Source organism: Equus quagga, chromosome 9, assembly GCF_021613505.1.
Source record: "Equus quagga isolate Etosha38 chromosome 9, UCLA_HA_Equagga_1.0, whole genome shotgun sequence".
NCBI lineage: Eukaryota > Metazoa > Chordata > Mammalia > Perissodactyla > Equidae > Equus > Equus quagga.
Genome location: NC_060275.1, coordinates 62,561,894 through 62,584,180, shown reverse-complemented (window position 1 = coordinate 62,584,180; position 22,287 = coordinate 62,561,894). Strand labels below are relative to the sequence as shown.

The window sequence follows — 22,287 nt, the reverse complement described above, 5'->3', positions numbered from 1 at the left end:
ACCCACCGGGCAAATATTTATCAAGTATTACTCTGTTTTAAGGCTTCCCTTCACATTTATTTGTAGAAGAATATCTCTTTTTTTCCAAATAAAGGCTAAACTTCCTAAAAGCATCCATCCGTCTACTGTCATTTAATGTGCATTTCCTGATATGATGACAGTAATGGGGTTGTAGATATAACAGAGCACACTGTGCAACCAAACGAAAGAATAATTATTAAACGTAATAGCTGGCTATAAGCTGCACGAGACACACACTGAGAACATCATAAATATTTATTATAGAGTCACCATGGTAATTAATCAACGCAGCAATCAACACAAGAGGAAGACAGCATCTTAAAACTCTGCCACGGCAAGAAAACTTCACAACTCACCTACCAGTGCACCATACATGACCAAATTCGTATTTTCCATTTGAAAATCAGAATATCAGGCCTGACTAGTGCCAGCGGACTTACGAGAGCAAGAGTGTGGACTAGCTTGAATCAGGCTTCCACTGCGCCACGCCCCCACCGCTGACAGTTCATAGTCTCTAACTGCAATGGCTCATCACAGCTACAGGGCAATTGCTATAATGGGAGAGCACCGCCTTTGGAGTTAGAAACATCTAAGTTTCAACCCAGCGCTTTCACTACTAGCTGTGAAAACTTGGTCAAATTACTGAAATTCCCCACGCCAACTGTATTGTGGTGATCATTTTGCAGTATATACACATATCAAATCATTATGTTGTACATCTGAAACTAATATAATGCTATATGTCAGTTATATCTCAATAAAAATTTTTTGAAGAGTTGTCGTGAAGATAAAGATGGCATATACAACATGTTTAGCTAAATATCTGGAACAAAGCCCACATTCAGTAACTGACTTATTTCCCTACTTTTACTCCTGTGACATCTGAGACTTACATCACCACATCCGCCACGGTGACAACTTCTACGGCAAACACTAAGCAACAGTGACTGCAGCCCGCTCCTCTTGGCCAGGATGCTTATTACCAGTCACGTGTAAACTATAGTAACTCCGATTGGATCTCCATCTTTGGGTCTAAGCACAGAAGGCCCACCAGGATGGCTAAAATTACAAATAAAGAAATAAAACAAACAATAACGTGGGTGAGGATGTGGAAAAACTGGAACCCTTATACACTGATGGTGGGAATGCAAAATTTCCACTTTGGAAAACATTTTGGTAGTTCCTCAAAATATTAAGCAGAGAGTTTATGACCCATATGACCCAGCAATCCTACTTCTAGATACATACCCTAGAGAAATGAAAACCCGTCTGCAGAAAAACATGCACAACTGTTCGTAGCAGCATTATTCCAAACAGCCAGAAAGAGGAAACAACCCAAATGGCCCTCAACAATGGGACAAATAAACTGCTGTGCATCCATACAATGAAGTGCTACTGAGAAATAAAAAGGAATGAAGTACTCACACACGCTACGTGAGTGAACCTTGAAAACACTGTGCTAAGTGAAAGAAGGCAGACATAAAAGGTCACCAATTCCATTTATATGAAATGTTCAGAATAGGCAAATCCATAGAGACAGAAAAATAGAGTAGTGATTGCCAGGGGCTGTGGGAGGTATAGACTGAAGACTGATTGCTAATGGGCACGAGCTTTCTTTTTGGGGCAATGAAAATGTTCTAAACTTAGATAGCGGTGATGGTTGCACAACTCTGGGAATGTGCTCAAAACCAATGTATTTTATGGTGTATGAATTATATCTCAAACAAGCTGTTAAAAAATAGAATTGGGGGGGCTGGCCCCATGGCCGAGTGGTTAAGTTCGCGCGCTCTGCTGCAGGCGGCCCAGTGTTTCGTTGGTTCGAATCCTGGGCGCGGACATGGCACTGCTCATCAGACCACGCTGAGGCAGCGTCCCACATGCCACAACTAGAAGAACCCACAACGAAGAATACACAACTATGTACTGGGGGGGGGGGGGGCGTTGGGGAGAAAAAGGAAAAAATAAAAAAATCTTTAAAAAAAAAAATAGAATTAGGGGCCAGCTCCGTGGCGAGTGGTTAAGTTCGCGCGCTCCACTGCGGCGGCCCAGGGTTCGGATCCTGGGCGTGGACATGGCACCACTCGTCGGGCCACGTTGAGGCGGCATCCCACATCCCACAACTGGAAGGACCTGCAACTAGGATATACAACTATGTACCAGGGGATGGTGGGGTGGGTTTGGGAAATAAAGCAGGAAAAAAAAAGGTTGGCAACAGTTGTTAGCCCAGGTGCCAATCCTTAAAAAAAAAAAAAAAAAGGAAGATTGGCAACAGTTGTTAGCCTAGGTGCCAATCTTTAAAAAACAAAAAATAGAATTAATCAAACACATAAGAGAAACTACCTATTTGGGGAGTGGCAGAAAGGAACAAAGTCAGTCTTTACTGGGTCTGCCATGCTCTGTCAGGGGCGCCTGGCTCCTCACAGCCCTCCCGGTGGGACAGGCAGTGCAGCTCAGTGCAAGAGACAAAGTGGAGTGGGCGAGGAGCAGACACTGAGTCTGCCCTCCCACTACGAAGCAGGGTCTGCATGAGCCCGTCAGAACCCAACAGTGGGAGGAGTACAGAGTCTACAAGCCCCGGAGCGGAAAACCTCTGCTTGAAAGCCAGGGTTTAAATCTGGTTCCCCATACGCTAGCTTGTGACCTTGGACCAATTACTTCACCTCGCTGGGCTTCAGTTTCCTCATCTACAATAACAGTACCTCATGTCACACAGTTGCTGTGAGGATGCATTATGCATTTAAAGCCCTTTGAAGAGTGTCTGACAAAAACTAAGTGCTATCATCATCATTATCATCATTACTAATAATTGTTCTTGTGGTTCTAATAGGCTGACTCTACTCTCAACAGAGACAGGCATGCCGCACAGTCGCATACGCTCACATTAGCGTTCCTTAGGGGAATTCTAATCAAGCTCCTTGCTTTTTTCACCAAGGAGTGTGGGCTTGTCCCTTCTCCACCTACTGATGACAATTTCTTCCATAAGCCCTTCACTAACACAGAAAATAAAGGCACCCAGGGAGAGAGCACAGGGCATTTGCACTGACTAATAACAGCAGCTACCACTAGGCACCTGGAAAGAGTCGGCACAATTTTAGGAATTTTGCAAACATTACCTCACTGAATTTCACAACAAGCCTGTAAGGCTGGCATTGTCAGCCCATCACTTTACAGATAAAGAAACCTCAGGTAAGTTGAGTCACTTTATCCAGTTAGTAACAGTTAACTAAGAATCAGAGGTGGAATTCCAACCCAGATGAGTCCCCTCCTACGGCAGTTTCCAGCACAGTATGTGGAACTAGATTTCCAATGGAAGAGTAATCAGGAAAGGAACTGAGAATGAGAGAAGAGTACTTCTTAACTAACATAATCATTTCATACACATTCAAATAACAGTCAGGATTGCAAAGTACATTCAATGCCATTCACTCCTTCACTGACTCATTCATTCACTCATGTATATATTAAGCATCTATTACGTGCCAGAGATAAAAACAGTCTTTGAAGGACACTGACTCTAAAAGAGAAAATTACAGAACAATGTGATCAACACATTAACAAAGGAATAGAGGAATGTACTGGGCAAAGAGGAAATCAAGGAAGTGTCAACTGCTTTCTCAATTGGTAAAGATAATCCCGTCCCCTGCCTCCAATCTCCTTAAACGAGAATTCAGAGAAAAAGCCTGATGCTCATTTTCAAGCATTTTTTCCTTGGGAACACTGATGAGTGGAGTTTTAAGCCCTGCTGCGGAATCTTCTGTACAGTTTCTTTCTGGGCAGAAAACTGTGGGCCCACAGACCATGTTTCCCGCTGTATCTCAAAGGGCAGGATGAGCATTTCCCCAACTGTGCAGTGGACTAGCGGAGGGTGTGGAGTGGAGGGTCCAGGGCAGGATTTCCCAGGAGTGAGCTGCAAGAGGTCAGAGGCTGTTGGTGAGACCCCAAGTACGCAGCAAGTCCTAAGTCGTTTATGTCCATCCAAGATTAATATATTCTGACAGACTCAACTTTATGTGGAAGCAATTCATTTTACATTTTATAAAGCACCATTTCACAGAGTAGAAAGTGCCACTCGCATAAACACATCATAATTTAGCCCTAAAATCTTAAAGAGATTTTCATTATGCCCACAACCACAGAGGTTAACGTTTATGGTTCTAATCTTGTCGGAGGTACCAGACACTTTTCAACTCTTTTTCCTCTAATAAAGGAGAAAGGAATTACCATGAAAGAAAAAGAATAAGGAGAAGATTCCTGAAAGATTTCTTTGGAAGGATCAGCTAAATTCGTACAGATTTAAAAAGATCAATCCTGAGATGGTAAATAAAAGATATACTAAATTCACTTTAGGAGCAAAAGTTTTTCAAATACTATTTTAAGGTAGCAGGCTAATTCAGGATGATCGCATGCTAAGCAGGCAAACACACTCAGCTGGATGCCACAGCCCGGACCTTATAAATCACAAGAAAATAGTCTGTCAACTTAAAGTCTAATTAAGATTTGATGTACTATTAAGACCGAGTTTTTCCTATAAATGCAATAATTTATAACGAGAGTTAAACAAGAATTCAGAGAAAAAAATCTGATGCTCATTTTCGATGACAAAATATTACTGAATTTATAAAGTAACGATGGCATCCAAAAGTTAGTCCCACAGTCAGTGCAGTAAGAATAAACAATAGACAGCCACAAATAAGTGAGAATTTAAGTGATATGCTTAAAATTAACTTTAAAATACAACATAATAACAAGCTACATGGAAGAAAATACTTATATTTTTCCTGAATAGTGTTTAGCATAGTTATTATTTTCATTGTCAGAAGAATAAAGGCTATTGCCACTATCTGCTCTTGATAACCTATGGCCGAGACGAATACTCAGCTTCAAATTTTATTAGAACGTACGTGCTGATTATTCTCTGAGATGAATTAGGAATTGTTTTCAAATTAGGCATACAGCAAATAAGATTTCTTTTAAGTTATATCAAACTGTATATTGTGGCAGATCAGAATTTGCCACCCCAAAATGTGTCTCTTTGGCTTATTTTTAAGAACAAAAGACTCTGAGAGAAGCTCTGGCCCTCCCCCTAACTGCCTAACAGAACTTAAGACAGAAGGCCCGTGCCAGGAAGGAGCTAACAGCACAGATGAGTGCAGTAGGACATAAACTAGGCGTGATGGACAGGGAGGGGCCCAACCAGGCCCATTGGATCCAAGTCCTCTCCATCCCTCACTGTCTTTGCAAAACATGGTCAACGTTTGCTTATCAACCACTTGCTTTCCCATCTCCATGTAAACTGCCTTTCTCCCCTTTGAAGTCCCAACCACTACCCCCAATAGCGGGCCTCCTTTATGCTTGGCTGAAGATGGTATTTAAGGTAGTGGCTTCCGCCATTTTGGCGAGAGACTCAGATTTCCTGGGTTTCTCCCACGTATACATGTTATTAAACTTTGCTTGATTTTCTCCTGTTATTCTGTCTCATGTCAATTTAATTCCTAGACCAGCCAGAAGGACCTAGAGGGGAGAGGAACAGTCCTCCCACCTCTACATTATCAAATTAAATACGTGCATCTTTCTTGATAGTGCCAACAATTAGTTGACTTCAATCTTTTTTTATTATTATGAAAAGAACTGTGCTTGGGATAGTTTTTGAACTGTCATATGCTGCGGAAGATTTATGGAATCCCACAGATGCTTTCAGCTCTCTGTATAAAACAAAGGAAAAGATTTATTTTAGGAAAATTTCATTTTGAAGATGAGTGTATTTTTTAAAAAACAAATGTTACAAGGAGAGTATAGAAATCTGTTAATCAAATCTTTACCTCAAAATCTAACATTTTTTTAGCTACAGTGACTAAAGTATTTTATTTTATTTTATTTATTTTTTGTGAGTAACCAGTTTTTATTTATTTTTTAATTGACTTCATAATAGTTTACATCATTGTGAAATTTCAGTTGTACATTATTTCTTGTCAGGCACCACACGAATGCTCCCCTTCACCGGGTGTGCTCCTCCCACTCCCCTTCCCCTGGTAACCACTGAACTGTTTTCTTTGTCCATGTGTTTGTTTATATTCCACATATGAGTGAAATCATCTGGTGTTTGTCTTTCTATGTCTGGCTTATTTCACTTAACATAATACCCTCCAGGTCCATCCATGTTGTTGCAAATGGGATGAATTTGTCTTTTTTGTGGCTGAGTAGTATTCCACTGTATATACCACATCTTCTTTATCCAGTCATCAGTTGATGGGCGCTTGGCTAGTTTCCATGTCTTGCTGTTGTGAATAGTGCAGCAATGAACATAGGGGTGCAAGTGTTACTTTGGATTGTTGATTTCAAGTTGTTTGGGTAGATATCCAGTAGTGGGATAGCTGTGTCCTATGGTATTTGTATTTTTAGTTTTTTGAGGAATCTCCACACTGTTTTCCATAGTGGCTGCAGCAGTTTGCATTGCCACCAAGCAATGTATGCAGGTTTCCTTTTCTCCATACCCTCTCCAACATTTGTTATTTTTAGTCTTAGTGTTTATAGCCATTTTAACAGGCATAATGTAGTATGCTAGTGTAGTTTTTGATTTGCATTTCCCTGACGATTAGTGATATTGAACATCTTTTCATGTGTTTATTGGCCATCTGTATATCTTCTTTGGAAAAATGTCTGTTTGTATCCTCTGCCCATTTTTCGGTCACGCTGTTTGTTCTTCGTTGTTCAGTTGCATGAGTTCCTTGTATATTATGAAGATTAACCTCTTCTTGGATATATGATTTGCAAATATTTTCTCCCAATTGGTGGGTTGTCTTTTTGTTTTGATCCTAGTTTCTTTTGCCTTGCAGAAGCTCTTTAGTCTGATGAAGTCCCATTTGTTTATTTTTTCTTTTATTTCCCATGTCTGAGAAGACATGCTATTTGACAAGATCATTTTAAGTTCAATGTCAAAGAGTGTACTGCCCATATTATCTTTCAGGAGTTTTATGGTTTCAGGACTTACCTTCAAGTCTTTGATCCATTTTGAGTTTATTTTTGTGTATGGCATGAGATAATGGTCTACTTGCATTCTTTTGCATGCAGCTATCCAGTTTTCCCAACACCATTTATTGAAGAGACTATCTTTTCTTTTCTGTATGTTCTTGGCACCTTCATCAAAGATTGGCTGTCTGTGGATGTGTGGTTTTATTTCTGGGCTTTCAGCTCTGTTCCATTGATCTGTGTGCCTGTTTTTGTACCAGTATCATGCTGTTTTGATTACTATGGCTTTGTAGTATATTTTGAAGTCAGGGATGGTGATGCTTCCTGCTTTGTTCTTTTTTCTCAGGATTGCTTTAGAAATTCAGGGTCTTTGGTTGCCCCATGTGAATTTTAGGATTCCTTGTTCTATTTCTGTGAAGAATGTCATTGGGATTCTGATTGGGATTGCACTGAATCTGTAGGTTGCTTTGGGTAGTACAGACGTTTGAACTATGTTTATTCTTCCCATCCATGTGCATTTTATCTCTTTCCATCTCTTTATGTCATCATCTATTTCTTTCAGTAATGTCTTATAGTTTTCATTGTATAAGTCCTTCACCTCCTTGGTTAAATTTATTCCTAGATACTTTATTCTTTTTATTGTGATTGTAAATGAAATTGTATTCTTGAGTTCTCTTTCTGTAAGTTCGTTATTAGAGTACAGAAATGTGACTCATTTTTGTAAGGTGATTTTGTACCCTGCAACTTTACTGTAGTTGTTAATTATTTCTGATACTTTTCCGATGGATTCTTTAGGGTTTTCTCTATATAAGATCATGTCATCTGCAAACAGTGAGAGGTTCACTTCTTCACTCCCTATTTGGATTCCTTTTATTCCTTTCTCTCGCCTAATTGCTCTGGACAAAACCTCCAGTACTATGCTGACTAAGAGAGGTGATAATGGGCATCCTTGTCTTGTTCCTCTTCTCAGAGGGATGGTGTTTAGTTTCTCCCCATAGAGTATGATGCTGGCTGTGGGTCTGTCATATATGGCCTTTATTATGTTGAGGTAATTTCCTTCTTCCCCATTTTATTAAGAGTTTTATCATAAATGGCTGTTGGATCTTGTCAAATGCTTTCTCTGCATCTACTGAGATGATCATGTGGTTTTTAGTCCTCATTTTGTTGACGTGCTCTACCACATTGATTGATATGTGGATATTGAACCATCCCTGTGTCCCTGGTACAATTCCCACTTGGTCATGATGTATGATCTTTGTGATGTATTGCTGTATTCAGGTTGCCAATATTTTGTTGAGGATTTTTGCATATATGTTCATCAGCGATATTGGCCTGTAGTTTTCCTTTTCTGTGTTGTGCTTGTCAGGCTTTTGTATCAGAGTGATGTTGGCCTCATAGAACGTGTTAGGAAGCATTCCATCTTCCCTAATTTTTTGGAATAGCTTGAGAAGGATAGGTATTAAATCCTCTCTGAAAGTTTGGTAGAACTCTCCAGGGAAGCCATCTTGTCCTGGGCTTTTATTCTTTGACATGCTTTTGATTACTGCTTCAATCTCTTTGCTTGTGATTGGTCTATTCAGATTCTCTATTTCTTCTGGATTCAGCTTTGGGAGGTTGTAAGAGTCTAAGAATTTATCCATTTCCTCTAGATTGTCCATTTTGTTGGCATATAGCTTTTCATAGTATTCTCTTATAATCTGCTGTATTTCTGTGGTATCTGTTGTTATTTCTCCTCTTTCATTTCTTTTTTTTTTTTTAAGATTGGCACCTGAGCTAACAACTGTTGCCAACCTTTTTTTTTCTGCTTTTTCTCCCCAAATCCCCCTAGTACATAGTTGTATTTTTTAGTTGTGGGTCTCCTCTTTCATTTCTAATTTTATTTATTTGAGCTTTCTCTCTATTTTTCTTCATAAGTCTGGCTAGGGGTTTGACAACTTTATCTTCTCAAAGAACCAGCTCTTTGTTTCATTGATCCTTTCTACTGCCTTTTTTGTTTCAATAGCATTTTTCTCCTCTGATTTTTATTATTTCTCTCCTTCTGCTGACTTGGGGTTTTGTTTGTTCTTCTTTTTCTAGTTCAGTTAGGTGTAGTTTAAGATTGCTTACTTGGGATTTTTCTTGTTTGTTAAGGTGAGCCTGTATTGCAATGAATTTACCTCTTAATGTGGCTTTTGCTGCCTCCCATTTGAGTTGGTATGGTATGTTATCATTTTCATTTGTCTCCAGATTTTTTTATTTCTCCTTTAATTTCTTCAGTGGTCCATTAGTTGTTCAATAGCTTGTTGTTTAGTCTCCACATCTTTGTCCCTTTCTCAACTTTTTTTTTGTAAGTAATCTCTAGTTTCATAGCATTGTGATCAGAAAAGATGCTTGTTATTATTTCAGTCTTCTTAAATTTATTGAGGCTAGCCTTGTTTCCCAACATATGGTCTATCCTTCAGAATGTTCTATGCACACTTGAGAAGAATGTGTATTCTGCTGTTTTTGGACGGAGTGTTCTCTATATGTCTAAGTCCAACTGGTCTAGTTTTTCATTTAATTCCACTGTTTCCTTGTTGACTTTCTGTGTGGATGATCTATTCATTGATGTGAGTGGAGTGTTGAGGTCCCCTACTATTATTGTGCTATTATTAATATCTTCTTTTAGGTTTGTTAATAGTTGCTTTATGTACTTTGGTGCTCTTGTGTTGGGTGCATAGATATTTATGTGTTATTTCTCCCTTTGATCATTATATACTGCCCCTCTTTGTCTCTCTTTTCCTGCCTTATCTTGAAGTCTACTTTGTCTGATATAAGTATTGCAACACCTGCTTTCCTTTGCTTGCCATTAGCTTGGAGTATCATTTTCCATCCCTTCACTCTGAGCCCATGTTTGTCATTGGAGCTGAGATGTGTTTCCTGGAGGCAGCATATTGTTGGGTCTTGTTCTTTAATCCATTCTGTGTCTTCTTGTTGGAGAATTCAATCTGTTTACGTTTAGGGTGATTATTGATGTATGAGGACTTAATGCTGCCATCTATCACTTGTTTTCTGGTTCTCCTGCGTTTCCTTTGTTTCTCGTCGCATGTATCTTGCTCTACCGATTGAGTTATGTAGTTTTTTATGTTGTGTTTCTTTGTTTTCTCCTTATTTATTATTTGTGTCTCTCTTCTGCTTTTTTGATTAGCAGTTACCATGAGGTTTGTATTCAAAAATCTCGCAGATGAGATAGTCCATTTTCTGATGGCCTCTGATATCATTAGACTAAACCGACTCAGTCCCTTTCCTCTTCTCCTCCTAAGTTGTTTTTCTCACATCTTATTCCATCTTGTGTTATGAGTTTGTGATTAAAATGACAAGATTATCTTTGTTTCTGGTGTTTTCCTTCCCTTTATCTTTAATGGTATTATTGAATATTTGCTAACCTGTTCTGACGTATAGCTACAATCTTCTGATTCTGTTTACCTATTTATCTCCTTACTCTGTGATTTGTAACCCTTTTTTCCCCTTTTTTTCAGGTATGAGGCCCTTCTTGAGGATTTCTTGTAGCTGGGGGGGAGGGGAGTCTCGTGGCTACGAACTCCCTTAGCTTTTGTTTGTCTGAGAAAGTTTTTATTTCTCCCTCATATCTGAAGGATATTTTCACTGGATAGAGTATTTCTTGGCTGAAAGTTTTTGTCCTTCAAAGATTTGAATATGTCATTCCAGTTTCTCCTAGGTTGTAAGGTTTCTGCAGAGAAATCCATGGAAAGCCTGATAGGAGTTCTTTTGTAGGTTATTTTCTTCTTCCTTGCTGCCCTTAGTATTCTTTCTTTGTCATTCATTTTTGCCAGTTTCACTACTATATGCCTTGCAGTAGGTCTTTTTACATTGACAAAATCTAGGAGATCTGGTAGCCTGTTCCACATGGATTTCCATCTCCTTCCCTAGTTTTGTGAAGTTCTCTACTATTATTTCTTTGAACAAGTTTTCTGCTCCATTCTCCTTCCCTTCTCCCTCTGGAATACCTATAATTCCTATGTTGCATTTCCTAATTGAGTCAGCTATTTCTTGGAGTTTCTTCATTTCTTTTTAGTCTTAGTTCTCTCTCCTCCTCTATCTGGAGCATTTCAACATGTCTATCCTTGATTACCCTGATTCACTGTTCTATGATGTCCTCTTGAGCATTCAGGGAATCCATATTTTGTTTTGTTTCTTCCATTGTGTCTTTCATCTCCAATATTTCTGATTAGTTCTTCTTTATAGTTTCAACCTCTTTTGTGAAGTAACTCTTGAACTTGTTAAATTGTTTCTCTACATTCTCTTTTAACTTGACTTTTTTGGATAATAGCTATTTCGAATTCTCTGTCATTTAGATTACATATTTCTGTGTCCTCAGGACTGATTTATGTGTACTTGTCATTTTCTCGCTGGTCTGGAGATTTAGTATAATTTTTGATACTGCTACGGGGCGGGCTCTGTTTTTGCACATCATGGTATTATTCGGTTGCAGCTACCACCTATTGCCACTGGGTGGGGGTCAAGAGCCACACATTCTGAGCCCTATGCATTCCACAGAGATCCCAGGTGCTGGAGTCACACTGGGTAGGAGTAGGGGAGGGGTGCTTTCTTCTGTGTGATCTCAGGGTTTTCTCACTCTTCCCTCCCTATCTGCTCTCCTGGAGTGTTGGCTTGATGAGGTCACCCCTGCATTAGCTTTTGCCTGGGTAGGGGGCATTCCCTTAGGACATGGAGGCCCTCAGGGACCTTTGATGTTCCCACAAACGTACATCCCCTCCCCCACCCCTTCCCTCCAGGAGGCTACCTGTGGTCCCAGATCCCAGTCTTTTGGGGAGGGAGTAAAATTTTCTCTTATCCTGGTCCAGCTCCTCTGAGGGGGGCTCTAGCCTCTCTGACTTCCATCGTATGGCTGTGTGGGCCTCTCAGATGTCCTTTGTATTGTGTTTGGATGTCCTCTGTTGGAGTATGAATGTCTTTTTTGTTGTATGGTGGCAGGAGAGATTACTGGGAAAGCTCACTCTGCCATCATGCTGACATCACTCTTATATTTTTTGATCCGACAAAGAAGAGTAGAAAACAAAGATTTAGTTGTTCTTGATAAAGTGTTTAATGACAAAAATTTCAAGAAAAATCTAATAATACCACTAAAAAGCTTTAAAAGAAAAGGAATAATATATAAAGTCTAAACAGCAAATCTAAACAGAAATGTATTAGAAACCCTCTTCAAGTCAGTCATGTCTAATCTATAGATTTCCCATTTCACAGGCACATCAGCTGGAATTCTCTGCCCAAAGATACATGACTGGAGATGCAGTCAGTCAAAGTTTCACTCCTGCACTCTGCCAGAAGTCAGAGCTCTGATGCCAGTCTCACAGGAAAAGTGAGAAAAACTGCCAACACAATGACGTAATAAAACCGTACCTCTGTTCTTTGGTCATCAACATCTGCAATCCTGGCAACACGAAGTAACCTGGGGTTTCATTTACCCACAACTTCAAGTTTCATATTTGGCAGAAAACCATGAGGCAACCACTATAACATTACAAGGACAAAAATTCACACAAAATCCAGCAATTCAGATATGCCACTGAATTTTTTCTAAAATATTATTGTTCTAGTTTTACATTCATATCTTTAATACAACTGAAATTTAGTTTTAAGACCACATAGGACTTCATGGATATTATTTTCTGCAGTTTCATAAAAACCTGTGAGAAGATAAAGAATTTTTTGGTCATTTTCAAGATAGCTAAAAAGACAAAGACAGATTAAATCATAAAATCATTACCAATCACAGCAAGGTTCAAAGAAAGATCTTATTACAGTTTACCCATTGGTTTAGACTTTTCCTTTTTTTCTGAAAGTAACCTTATAAATTAAGAATCCATTGACTATTCCCACTGCCCAGTTTTGGAGTGTATGTCTTAGATGGCAAAATTATTTAATAAGTAATTAGAAAGAATAAACAGGATCTTTTACACATCTCCATTTTAAAATATACTTAGATAAAAGCTATAAATTTCAACTGCTAAACTGCTTTCAGATCATACAACACGGTAATTCAAAGCCATAACCTGTATTTTGTTACTTCATGTGTAATATAAGTATGTTAATAAACTGTGTTACTTTAAGGTTTCTTCCAAGTCTTAAAATGCTAGGAACCAGGAGTCCATAATGGTGGAAACTCAGGCAATAATAAAGAAAATGGAGTGGGAAAAAAATATATTGGGACTTACCAAATCATCGAAACTAAGGAAATTTAACAAAATCAAAGTCAAAAGACAACTCTGACAGTGTTTACAGGCTGGCAAAAAATTTCACTTTGAAAGCTACTGTCCATAAAAGTGTTCAACTCACTTCACTGTAAATGAAAGTGTACTGAATTCCTAAGGTCTAGAAATGGTAACAGGAAAACAAAACCCTCATAATATGTCAGCAATCAACAGTTAAATCTTTCTCCAGTACCTGGTCTGTTTCTCTCCAATTTTTGTGGAGCATATTTTCCCTCTAAAATGCATTTTTACATCTACTGAATGGAGTATTCTGACTATAGTCAGGTCTCTGATCTCTGAAAACCTTTCTGTTCTCTCCAAGGTCACCATCCTGACACCAGTGGTAATTGTTTCGTATTGCGGATGCCAAAGATACATAACTTGAAGTGAGTCCATAAAAACCCAAGACAGAGTCTAGCAGTTGCCTTTTTAAGCTAAGTCTTTTCATTACCTTATTTTCTTGTAATTTTCCTCTGGGAAAAGTAGAAGGAAGTTTTGACAGAAAGCGAGAGAAAGAGAGACTACTAGCAGCTGGTGTTTTTGCTCATTGAATGTTCAGAATTCTTAAAACGTTTTCTAGCTCTCCAGAACTTCTAGCCTTCTTACTTTGATTTTTCTTCTTCCCCCTAATCCATCCTCTTATAATCAATTTTTGAAAAAATGAAACAGCGTTTTGTTTTAAATCCCTTTTGGTCCCTGGAACACTCTCAGTAGATGAAATAGTGTGTAGGCGCTCACAATATAACACTTTGATTGAGACGAGTCACGGTGCCCGGAGCACACCATGAGCTGCAAGGGGACAGAGTTTGAAACCACTGGTTTAAAACACAAGTATTTCTATACTATCAACACACTTTGCCTTACAAAATAATTTACACTTGGTCCAAACCTGGAATAAGTATATAAGTACAAATTTGAACTTCAAAAATTGGTATTCTAACAAATGCTAAAAGCAATGTTTCCCTCAAAATGGATCAAACTATCATACACACAGGCTACGATTCACCTATTTTATTATGGCATCATTGACATTCGAACAGTCCCTGAGACTGCGAAGGCTCCAAGCCCCCACTCAGGGGCGAGGAGAGTGGGAAATGAAGGTCTCAGTCACGAGGGGCTCTCAACACCACCTCCATCTGGCATGGGGCTCCCGCTTTTCAAGGAGGGAGACCATCTCCTTCATCTGGGATAGGAACAGCAGGAAATGAGTCACCTCCTTTGTATTTTTAAGTAAAAGTGAAGCAAACTGGTTATGAAAATAACACTTGAATTTAAAAAGAAAAAGTTAGAATAATTTAAAACTGCCACACGGAGGCACGACTCAACACAGATATCGTTTAAAGTTGAGGGTTTATATGGATACAAGCTTACCATTTTAAAAACTTTGGAAGGAACTGTATTAGTCTGAATAGCTTCCAGATATTCTGTCCAGGAAAAATTTCCTGGATCAGGATAACCTGAAAAAAAAAATCAAAAGATTACTCATTGATACTTTGAGTCTTATGCACTAAAGGACGTTTGATGTTCTTAGGTGTTATCAGGCATTATTATAACACCTACTGTTAATTGCATGCTCACTACTTAAAGCCCCTGTGCTAAGAACTTCACAGGTATCACCTCACAAGTCTCTGATAACCTCTGAGAAGGCTGTTTCACCCCTCTCAGGCATGCACGCACTCATTCATTGGTTCCTAGAGTCACTCAACAAGGTTAAGCAGGTTGACCAAGGTCAAATGGTGACTCGAGTGCTTGGCAGAGCCAAGCCACACCCAGAAGTCCTCTTTAGAAGTTAGAATAAAACAAGCACTGTCTGATCTTAAACCACGAATTGATCATCTTTCCAATCCCTCCAATAATTCTGCATTGATTAGGGTTCTTTGCTCATAATGAAATCTTTGTAATCATAATTTCCCAGGTTCGATATTTACGTTGCAATTTAAAATTATATACTGGTATAACATCACATAAAGCACTGTATGTTGAAAAACTTTCTGTCTAATTGGGTTTCTTTTTTCTCTTTTTGTTTGTGTTAAATTATTCCTAATTACACTTGCCAGAGATCTGTCTATATCATTGTGCTATTTTCTTTTTCCTTTCAAGGAGTGAGTACTTAGATTTGTTCATCAGCTCTATTGTTTTCTTTTGTAGTTTCTAATTACTCCATTTGTTACTTTTACCCTTATTACTTCATTCCTTATACTTCCCTTAGGTTTATTTTATACTTGTCTTGCCAAGTTGAATTGTAAACATAATTAATTTCTTTTCTTTTTTTTAAATAATCAAAGCATTTAAAACTATGAACCTACCATTGTTGCCCCTAAATACAGCTTTAGACATCTGGACAAGCTTTTACCAAATATTTATTTTTCTCATTTTTACTTTCTAAAAAACAATCTTAATTATAATCTGTAATTATCACTGGATTTAATCATTGGCCACATATTTATTTAAGATACATCTGAAGTGGTTAATTTTTGTAGTTGTTTAAAATATTAATAATATTATCTAGTTTACCACATGGTAGTTTCAGAATGTCATATGGCCTATACAATTCCTATTGTGGGAACTTTAGGATTTCTTTTGGGTATAAGATAGTATCAACAATTTTTTTAAAATGTCTTTAAGTACATACATACACATAACTTATGTATTTTAAGGTATAATACCAATATGCATGAATTCAACCTAAATAGCTATATGATTCAAAAGTACTTTTACTTTTTATTTAACCAAAAAGCCTGAAGCAGTATGCTAAAATCTCTAAAATAATTTTTCTGTACAGTTCTCCAGTATTTGATAATTTTTCTTCATATTTAAACATTTTACTAAAAAAAAAATTTTTTTTAAAGTGCTCCAGTCAGGTGGACGGCTTGAAAATTTTTCACAAAATTAGTATCCCTGTGTAACAAAAACCTAGGGCAGCCCCTGCCCACAGCGCTCCCTTCTAGTCACCACCCCACTATTCTCAAAGAGAAGCTCGGATCCAGCCTTCCAACCTCTGAGATCAGCTCTCTTTGTTCCACTTTTCCTTTTAATAAATAGAACCATGCAGCACGTGCTCGCGTGTGGTAGAAGGCTTTTGCTCAGCGTTCTGACCATGAGGTCCATGTAGACTGCTGCATGCAGAACATTACTCTTCACTGCTGTATAGCATTCCACTACTGAGTATTTCACATTTATTTATCCATTCTTCTGGTGAGTCTCACTTGCATAGTTTCAATTCGGGGGCAGTTATGGAAAGTGCTGCTATGAATGTTCTAGTACATTCTAGTACCAGAAAGGTGACTAGAAGTATACATTTCTGTTGAGATGCATCCAGGAGTAAAACTGTTGGGTCATGGGGTATTCTGCTTCACATTTTGATGTTAAATTATTTAGCCTCTAAAAGCACACGTAGTGTTCATCTTCATTGCATTTTTTATTTATCATAGCGAAAATTTCCCTTTTGGACATATTTATTGCATTTTGCCTCAGATTCATTTTACCAAAAATTAAATTTTATGCCATCCTATTACTTTCTGTTTGTGTTTGCCCAATAAAATTTTGCTCATCTTTTTCACTTTTATTTTTTTTGTTTCAGGTATATCTCTTTTAAACACCTTGTAAATAATCATTTATTTTACTTTCACAACTGGTTTGCTTTATCTAACTTCTGTGAACATGTTTTAAGCTGGATTTTTTAACAGCTCTCTCTTATTTGCTTTTTGTCCTTTTCTATATGAATTGTATGATATACCTTATATAAATAGACCTTATTCCTGCACTTACATTTACATATATAGCTCATATTTTAAAGGATCGTCCAAATGCATTCCTTGCCTTTCCTCCACACTTCTGCGTGGAGGGTTCTGAATAGGCTCACACCTTGCCCCTGCAGCATGGGGGTCCCCTCCTCCCTCCTCGAGGTTCCTCCCCTAACAGCCTCACCAGCAGATTGAATGGATCTGTAACAGAAGAAGCCAGTGTGTGTGGTGGTCTGAGGAATGGATGCGTGATGAGGCAGAGAGGAAGCCGTGAGTCCTGCTCCAGCCGCTTAAAGAAACCTGGCATGCTGCTCTGAAAGGAACTATCCTTCCCCGCATTTTGTGATCAGTAAGTGAAAATAAAAGGCTGTGACTGTTTTAAACGGTTCTGAAACAACAACTGCCTCTGTGCCACTCTCCAGGAATGAGCTATATACGTGCAAAATAGGGAGAACACGTATCATATATATTCTCTGTTCAGTGACTCCAAAGAAGAAAAAATGTCGTGCAGCTTCGGGAGGCTTGCAAAGCCGCCCACTCCACTGTCCTCCTCGCCCGGTCGTGAGTCCTGCGAGGCTCAGGAGCCAGAATTGGGGTAGCAGAGGAAGAGACAGGGTACAGACCCCTTCGCAGCTGTGCGGCAATACCATAACAGAAGCTTTTCAAAAGTTTAAAGATCTGCTTGAAACAAGAAGGAAATACACGAGACCACCCCGTGGAACAACAATAATAGCCTTTAACCTCTTTACTTGTCTCAAAGAAGAGCAGCCTCTGACTGGCTCCCACTTATTGGTAAGCACTATACTGAACACTCCACTTACATTTATACTGTCATTTATTGCTCACATATCCATCCCTGTGAGGTATACCTTTTTATTCTCATTTTATTGGCGAGGCTCAGAGACCTCGAGCAGCTTGCCCAGTGTTACACAGTTAGGAGGTGGAAGAAAAGGGACTTGAACAACTATGTCTGACTCTATTACCCTCATGCTTAATCACGGCTTCCCCCCGGTACTGTAACCCAAAGCATCCATGATCCAAGGCGGTCCATCCTCGGGACTGGGAGTTTGAGCTCCCCCTGGAGGCCAACACGTAGTATTGCGAGGGTGAGAGGGCAGGAACACAGTTGGATTGGAGACTGGGCTACGTGTATAATTGCATTTATTCGTGTCCATCTCATTGCACACTAATTAGAGTTTAAAACTTTGGAGATGACAATACCTGAAGAAAAATGAGGTCCAAGCTGTGGCTGTGGACATAGGGGGCTGAACCAAACCAGGGCAAAGTGTCAGACACTGAGGTCAGTGAATCCGCAGCAGGGCACCGGCCAGGTGGCCCCTGGCTTCCCCAGGGTGCTGGCAGTTCCCTGGGTGACAGTCATCTTCAATGAATGTTAGAGAACAACTAGACGACAGCAAGAGGAGGGACGAGGTGTGTGGAGAAGAAGAGCTTGAGCCCTCAGGGAGGAGAGCGTTCCACACGGCTGAGAACGGTTATGCGGAAGCCCTGAGAGCACGGGGGATGCGGGATGGGGCAAAGTGCATCATCTCCTCCATGGGATGGGGGCATGGAGGCGTCAAGGGGGCAACAGAAAGCGTGGTGTGAGAAAGATAGGGTAGGTGGAGGTCAGTTCCAGAGCTTTGAGTTGAAAGGATTTAGAGTCAAGAAAAAGTCCTTAAAGAGGATACAAATACATATCCCCATATGGGAGCAAACATGGAGAAACTTAAGGTCAAACCAAGTGAATTGTAAGTGAAAACACCTAAACCGTGTCATTCCAATGGCTTCCTATACCACTCAGGGAAAAAGCAAGTCACCAGAGTGACATACAAGCCCTGACACAAGGTGGCGCGTTACTGCTGCGACCGCCTCTCCCTTTCACTACACTCCCATCCTAACGACAACACAGCAGACTTCCTCCCTCCTCAACTTCTTGCACTTGCTGTTCCTTTACAGGAAAGTTCTCCCCATGGACCTTCCAGACTCCCTGCCTCATGTCTGTTAAGGCTTTGCTCAAATGTCCCATTCTCCATAAGTCTTTCCTTGACCTCCTTGTATAATATAGAACCCCGCATCCCAACTGCCAAATCTATGTGCCCTTCCTAACCTCATTACCTGCCTTATTTTTCTCCATGGCACTTATCACCCCTAATGTATTCCATATTTTACATATTTATTGTTTCTCTTGCTCTATTAGAACATAAGCTGCCATATGATAGGAATTTTTCTGTTCACTTCGCTGTTATTTCCTCTGACCCTAGAACAGTGCCCAGCGTATTGTTGGCACTCAGTAAATATTTGGTAAATATTTGTTGAATGAAGGAAATGTACTTCTTGAGAAGTTTGCATTTAAAATTGTGGTGCCCAAGAATGACAGAGGTATGAGCTAAAATGATATTGGTCTAGCATCAAAATACTGAATGGAACCTTGATATAAAGCTGTTTGCCTGCTGGTGCTGGTGGTATCATAGGTACCGTTAGAACAAGATGCTGCTCCTGTATCCACACTGGCTAATGTTCCAAATCACTATAGACTGGAGAGCGTCAAGGGAAGGCCATCTGATGTGTGCCATCTGTACCAGGCGAATGTAATATTCCTCAACTGTTTGTTCTATATAAGAAAGGCCAACTTAATTGTGAGATTGGTTACAGGCTCTTCTTACAAGAGCATCCTCCATTACTGTTCCTCCAGGAAAGGAGCCTAAGCAGAAACATAATTTTGCCACTGGAACATTCTTTCTAAAGAACTAGGATCATGAATACGTAGCACAAGTCTATAAGTTCCTGACTTCCTGGTCTGGGTGACCTGTCCCATGGAAACTAGGGAAGCATGACAACCATAATTATACCAGCGGCCAATCCAAGAACCAAAAATCATAGGTGTCCTTGGACAGGCAATTTTTAAGTAATGGACAATAGTACCGTTAAATAATCAGTAATAAAAAGGGATCTGCTGAGAGTCTTACTGATGAGAAGGTTCAACTAGAACAGGCAGAATGTTGATCAGAGATACACAGGCCAGATGGACGTAAGAGGACACGCCACCTAACTCCTCATTTTATGGATGGGGAAAGTGAGACCTGGCATGATATCTGACCTGTCCAAGGAGAGACAACTAATGATGAAGTCCACGCTGGAGCGCAGGTCTCTTGACTTGCAATTTCTAGAAATCAAGACTTCTGAAGAGCTGCTCTGAGGTTCAGTGAGCGCTCTATATGCTGCCAGGCCCTAGGCCCAAGAGAAAGCAGCAACAGAGGGATGAGGGCCACACCATGAGTACCCATGAAGCCCTGGATGGTTTTTGCCATCATTTCAAGAGCCTGGATCTTCTAAGAAAGCCCTGCAGACGTTTCTTATTTATTTCTCTGTTTTAGGCAGCTCTCGCAAGGTGGCGCGGTGGCTCAACCACATGTCCAGGCCTCCTGATGGCAGAGACTGAGGAAAGTCATCACTGACTGTGTGTGGCCACTCCTCGCGGGAGGTTCTGCACACACGGAGGGGCTCCTCATGAAAACAATCACAGCATCAAGTGATCGCTAATTATCCCATGTTAGATAGTGGGATACTGTTTAGTACACGACAAAAGAAAGACAAGATGGGAGGGCAATCAGTGAGCTCAATACTGTTAGGCCTTATTCAGGTTCACTCAATTTTGTTTTCAAAAAACATGTTGACACTGACCTCACATTTATGTTGCCTTAGATGCCAGACGTCCTGGATTCATATTCAATCCATCACAATTAAAGTTAAAATATCCTTTCTCGCAAAAGAATACAAGTTAGACTCCCTAATATTTATTACAGGATGTCAGATTTGTTACTTGATCGTCAATCAGATCCTGCCACATATGGTGTGGAGAACTCTTCCACTCACAGTATGGACTATCAGTACCCCAGGCATGGGTCAAAGAGCTCACTTCATAATTGATTGTTCTGCTCAAAGTATGGCTGACCTGGGGTATATCTGGAATAGACTATGTAAGGAAATCGAGTCTCTTCTGCGTCCAGTGAAATCACCGGTAAACAACCAATCTGTGCTACACTGGCTGACCTCCCAACAGAATTATCTTCAAAAAGGTCACGGTTCCCACACTACTTAATCTAACCCATGCTTGGTAAATGGCAGGCATTCAAGATGGGGTAATTACCTCTATTTTTCTCTCTGTCTCTTGCTCAGTAGCTAACATTATAGAAAAACACACTAGTTATTTGGCTTCTGTTTTTCCCTTAATTTCACTAACTACGTAATATTCCCGAGTAATGTTCTATGACTAACTTAACAATCCTCACGTTATGTCTTTACTGTTCTTTGCTATTTCCTCAGCTCCCAGCTGTGACTCAAATTTAGCAGGCATTCAATTAATATCTATTCAATTAATTAATTATTTATTTATATTTTTCTCTGAACTCTTACCTTCCTTATACCAATGGAATCGATCTATAAGAAATAATAGTGTCATATAAAATATAGAAATTTTTTGCGTGCCTAGAAAAGTTAATGGTTAACGTTGCAATTAAATATTTATACTGTAAATTTTATTAATGTATTTTTAGGCTTGCAAGGAAATTATGAAGTACAGTTAAATAGTTATTGGGTATCAAAACATTAATTTGTTAAAACATTTCTTTGTGCTCATCAAACATCTAAAATATTTGCTAAGTATGGCCAGCCAAGTGAGGATTCTGGAGACTCTAGAGAAACCAGTTACTATTATTTCTACAAATAATTGTAGAAAACAAAAAACTAAAAAATATTATATTTTATATTATTACCTCCAAAAATATCAATGATTAGAGCTTTATTCTCTGAAAATAAACTTTCACTTAGCTTTCATTCACAAGTTTGAATGCTAGACTTCTATTTTTAAAATGTAGAAATGAGCACATACATTTAGCTCTGTTCTCTTCTAAATGCCAAGAAAATATCAATAAAGGCATCTTTTTTTAATAAATGCTTATCAACAGAGAAAATGCTGAATTAATTTTGATACAACACATCATGGAATATTATGTAACCTTTGTACAGAAAGAATTAGAACTATACCTAATGAGTTGGAAGAGATTTGCCAGGAGATGGAAAAATATGCACATAATACAATCCCATTTTTATAGGACAATCAATGATGACAAAAAGACATGGGTTCGTGAGTATGTGGGTGTATGAGCGTGTGTGTGTGCATGTATATGCAGTTCTATGGGAATTAGCAACATATGCACAGCACAGAACGGCTAACAGGTCAAATATGCACAGCACAGAACGGCTAACAGGTCAAATATGCACAGCACAGAACGGCTAACAGGTCAAAT

The 22,287-nt window shown here is 39.3% G+C and overlaps 1 protein-coding gene across 1 annotated transcript in view; it reads right to left on the bottom strand.

Moving 5' to 3' along the window:
• Positions 1 to 22,287, bottom strand: part of L3MBTL4 (L3MBTL histone methyl-lysine binding protein 4) — a 282,590-nt gene that overhangs the window by 225,831 nt on the left and 34,472 nt on the right. Inside the window, 2 exon segments of the mRNA XM_046671181.1 lie at positions 12,388 to 12,498; positions 14,610 to 14,695. Of these exon segments, the coding sequence (XP_046527137.1) occupies positions 12,388 to 12,498; positions 14,610 to 14,695 (197 nt within the window).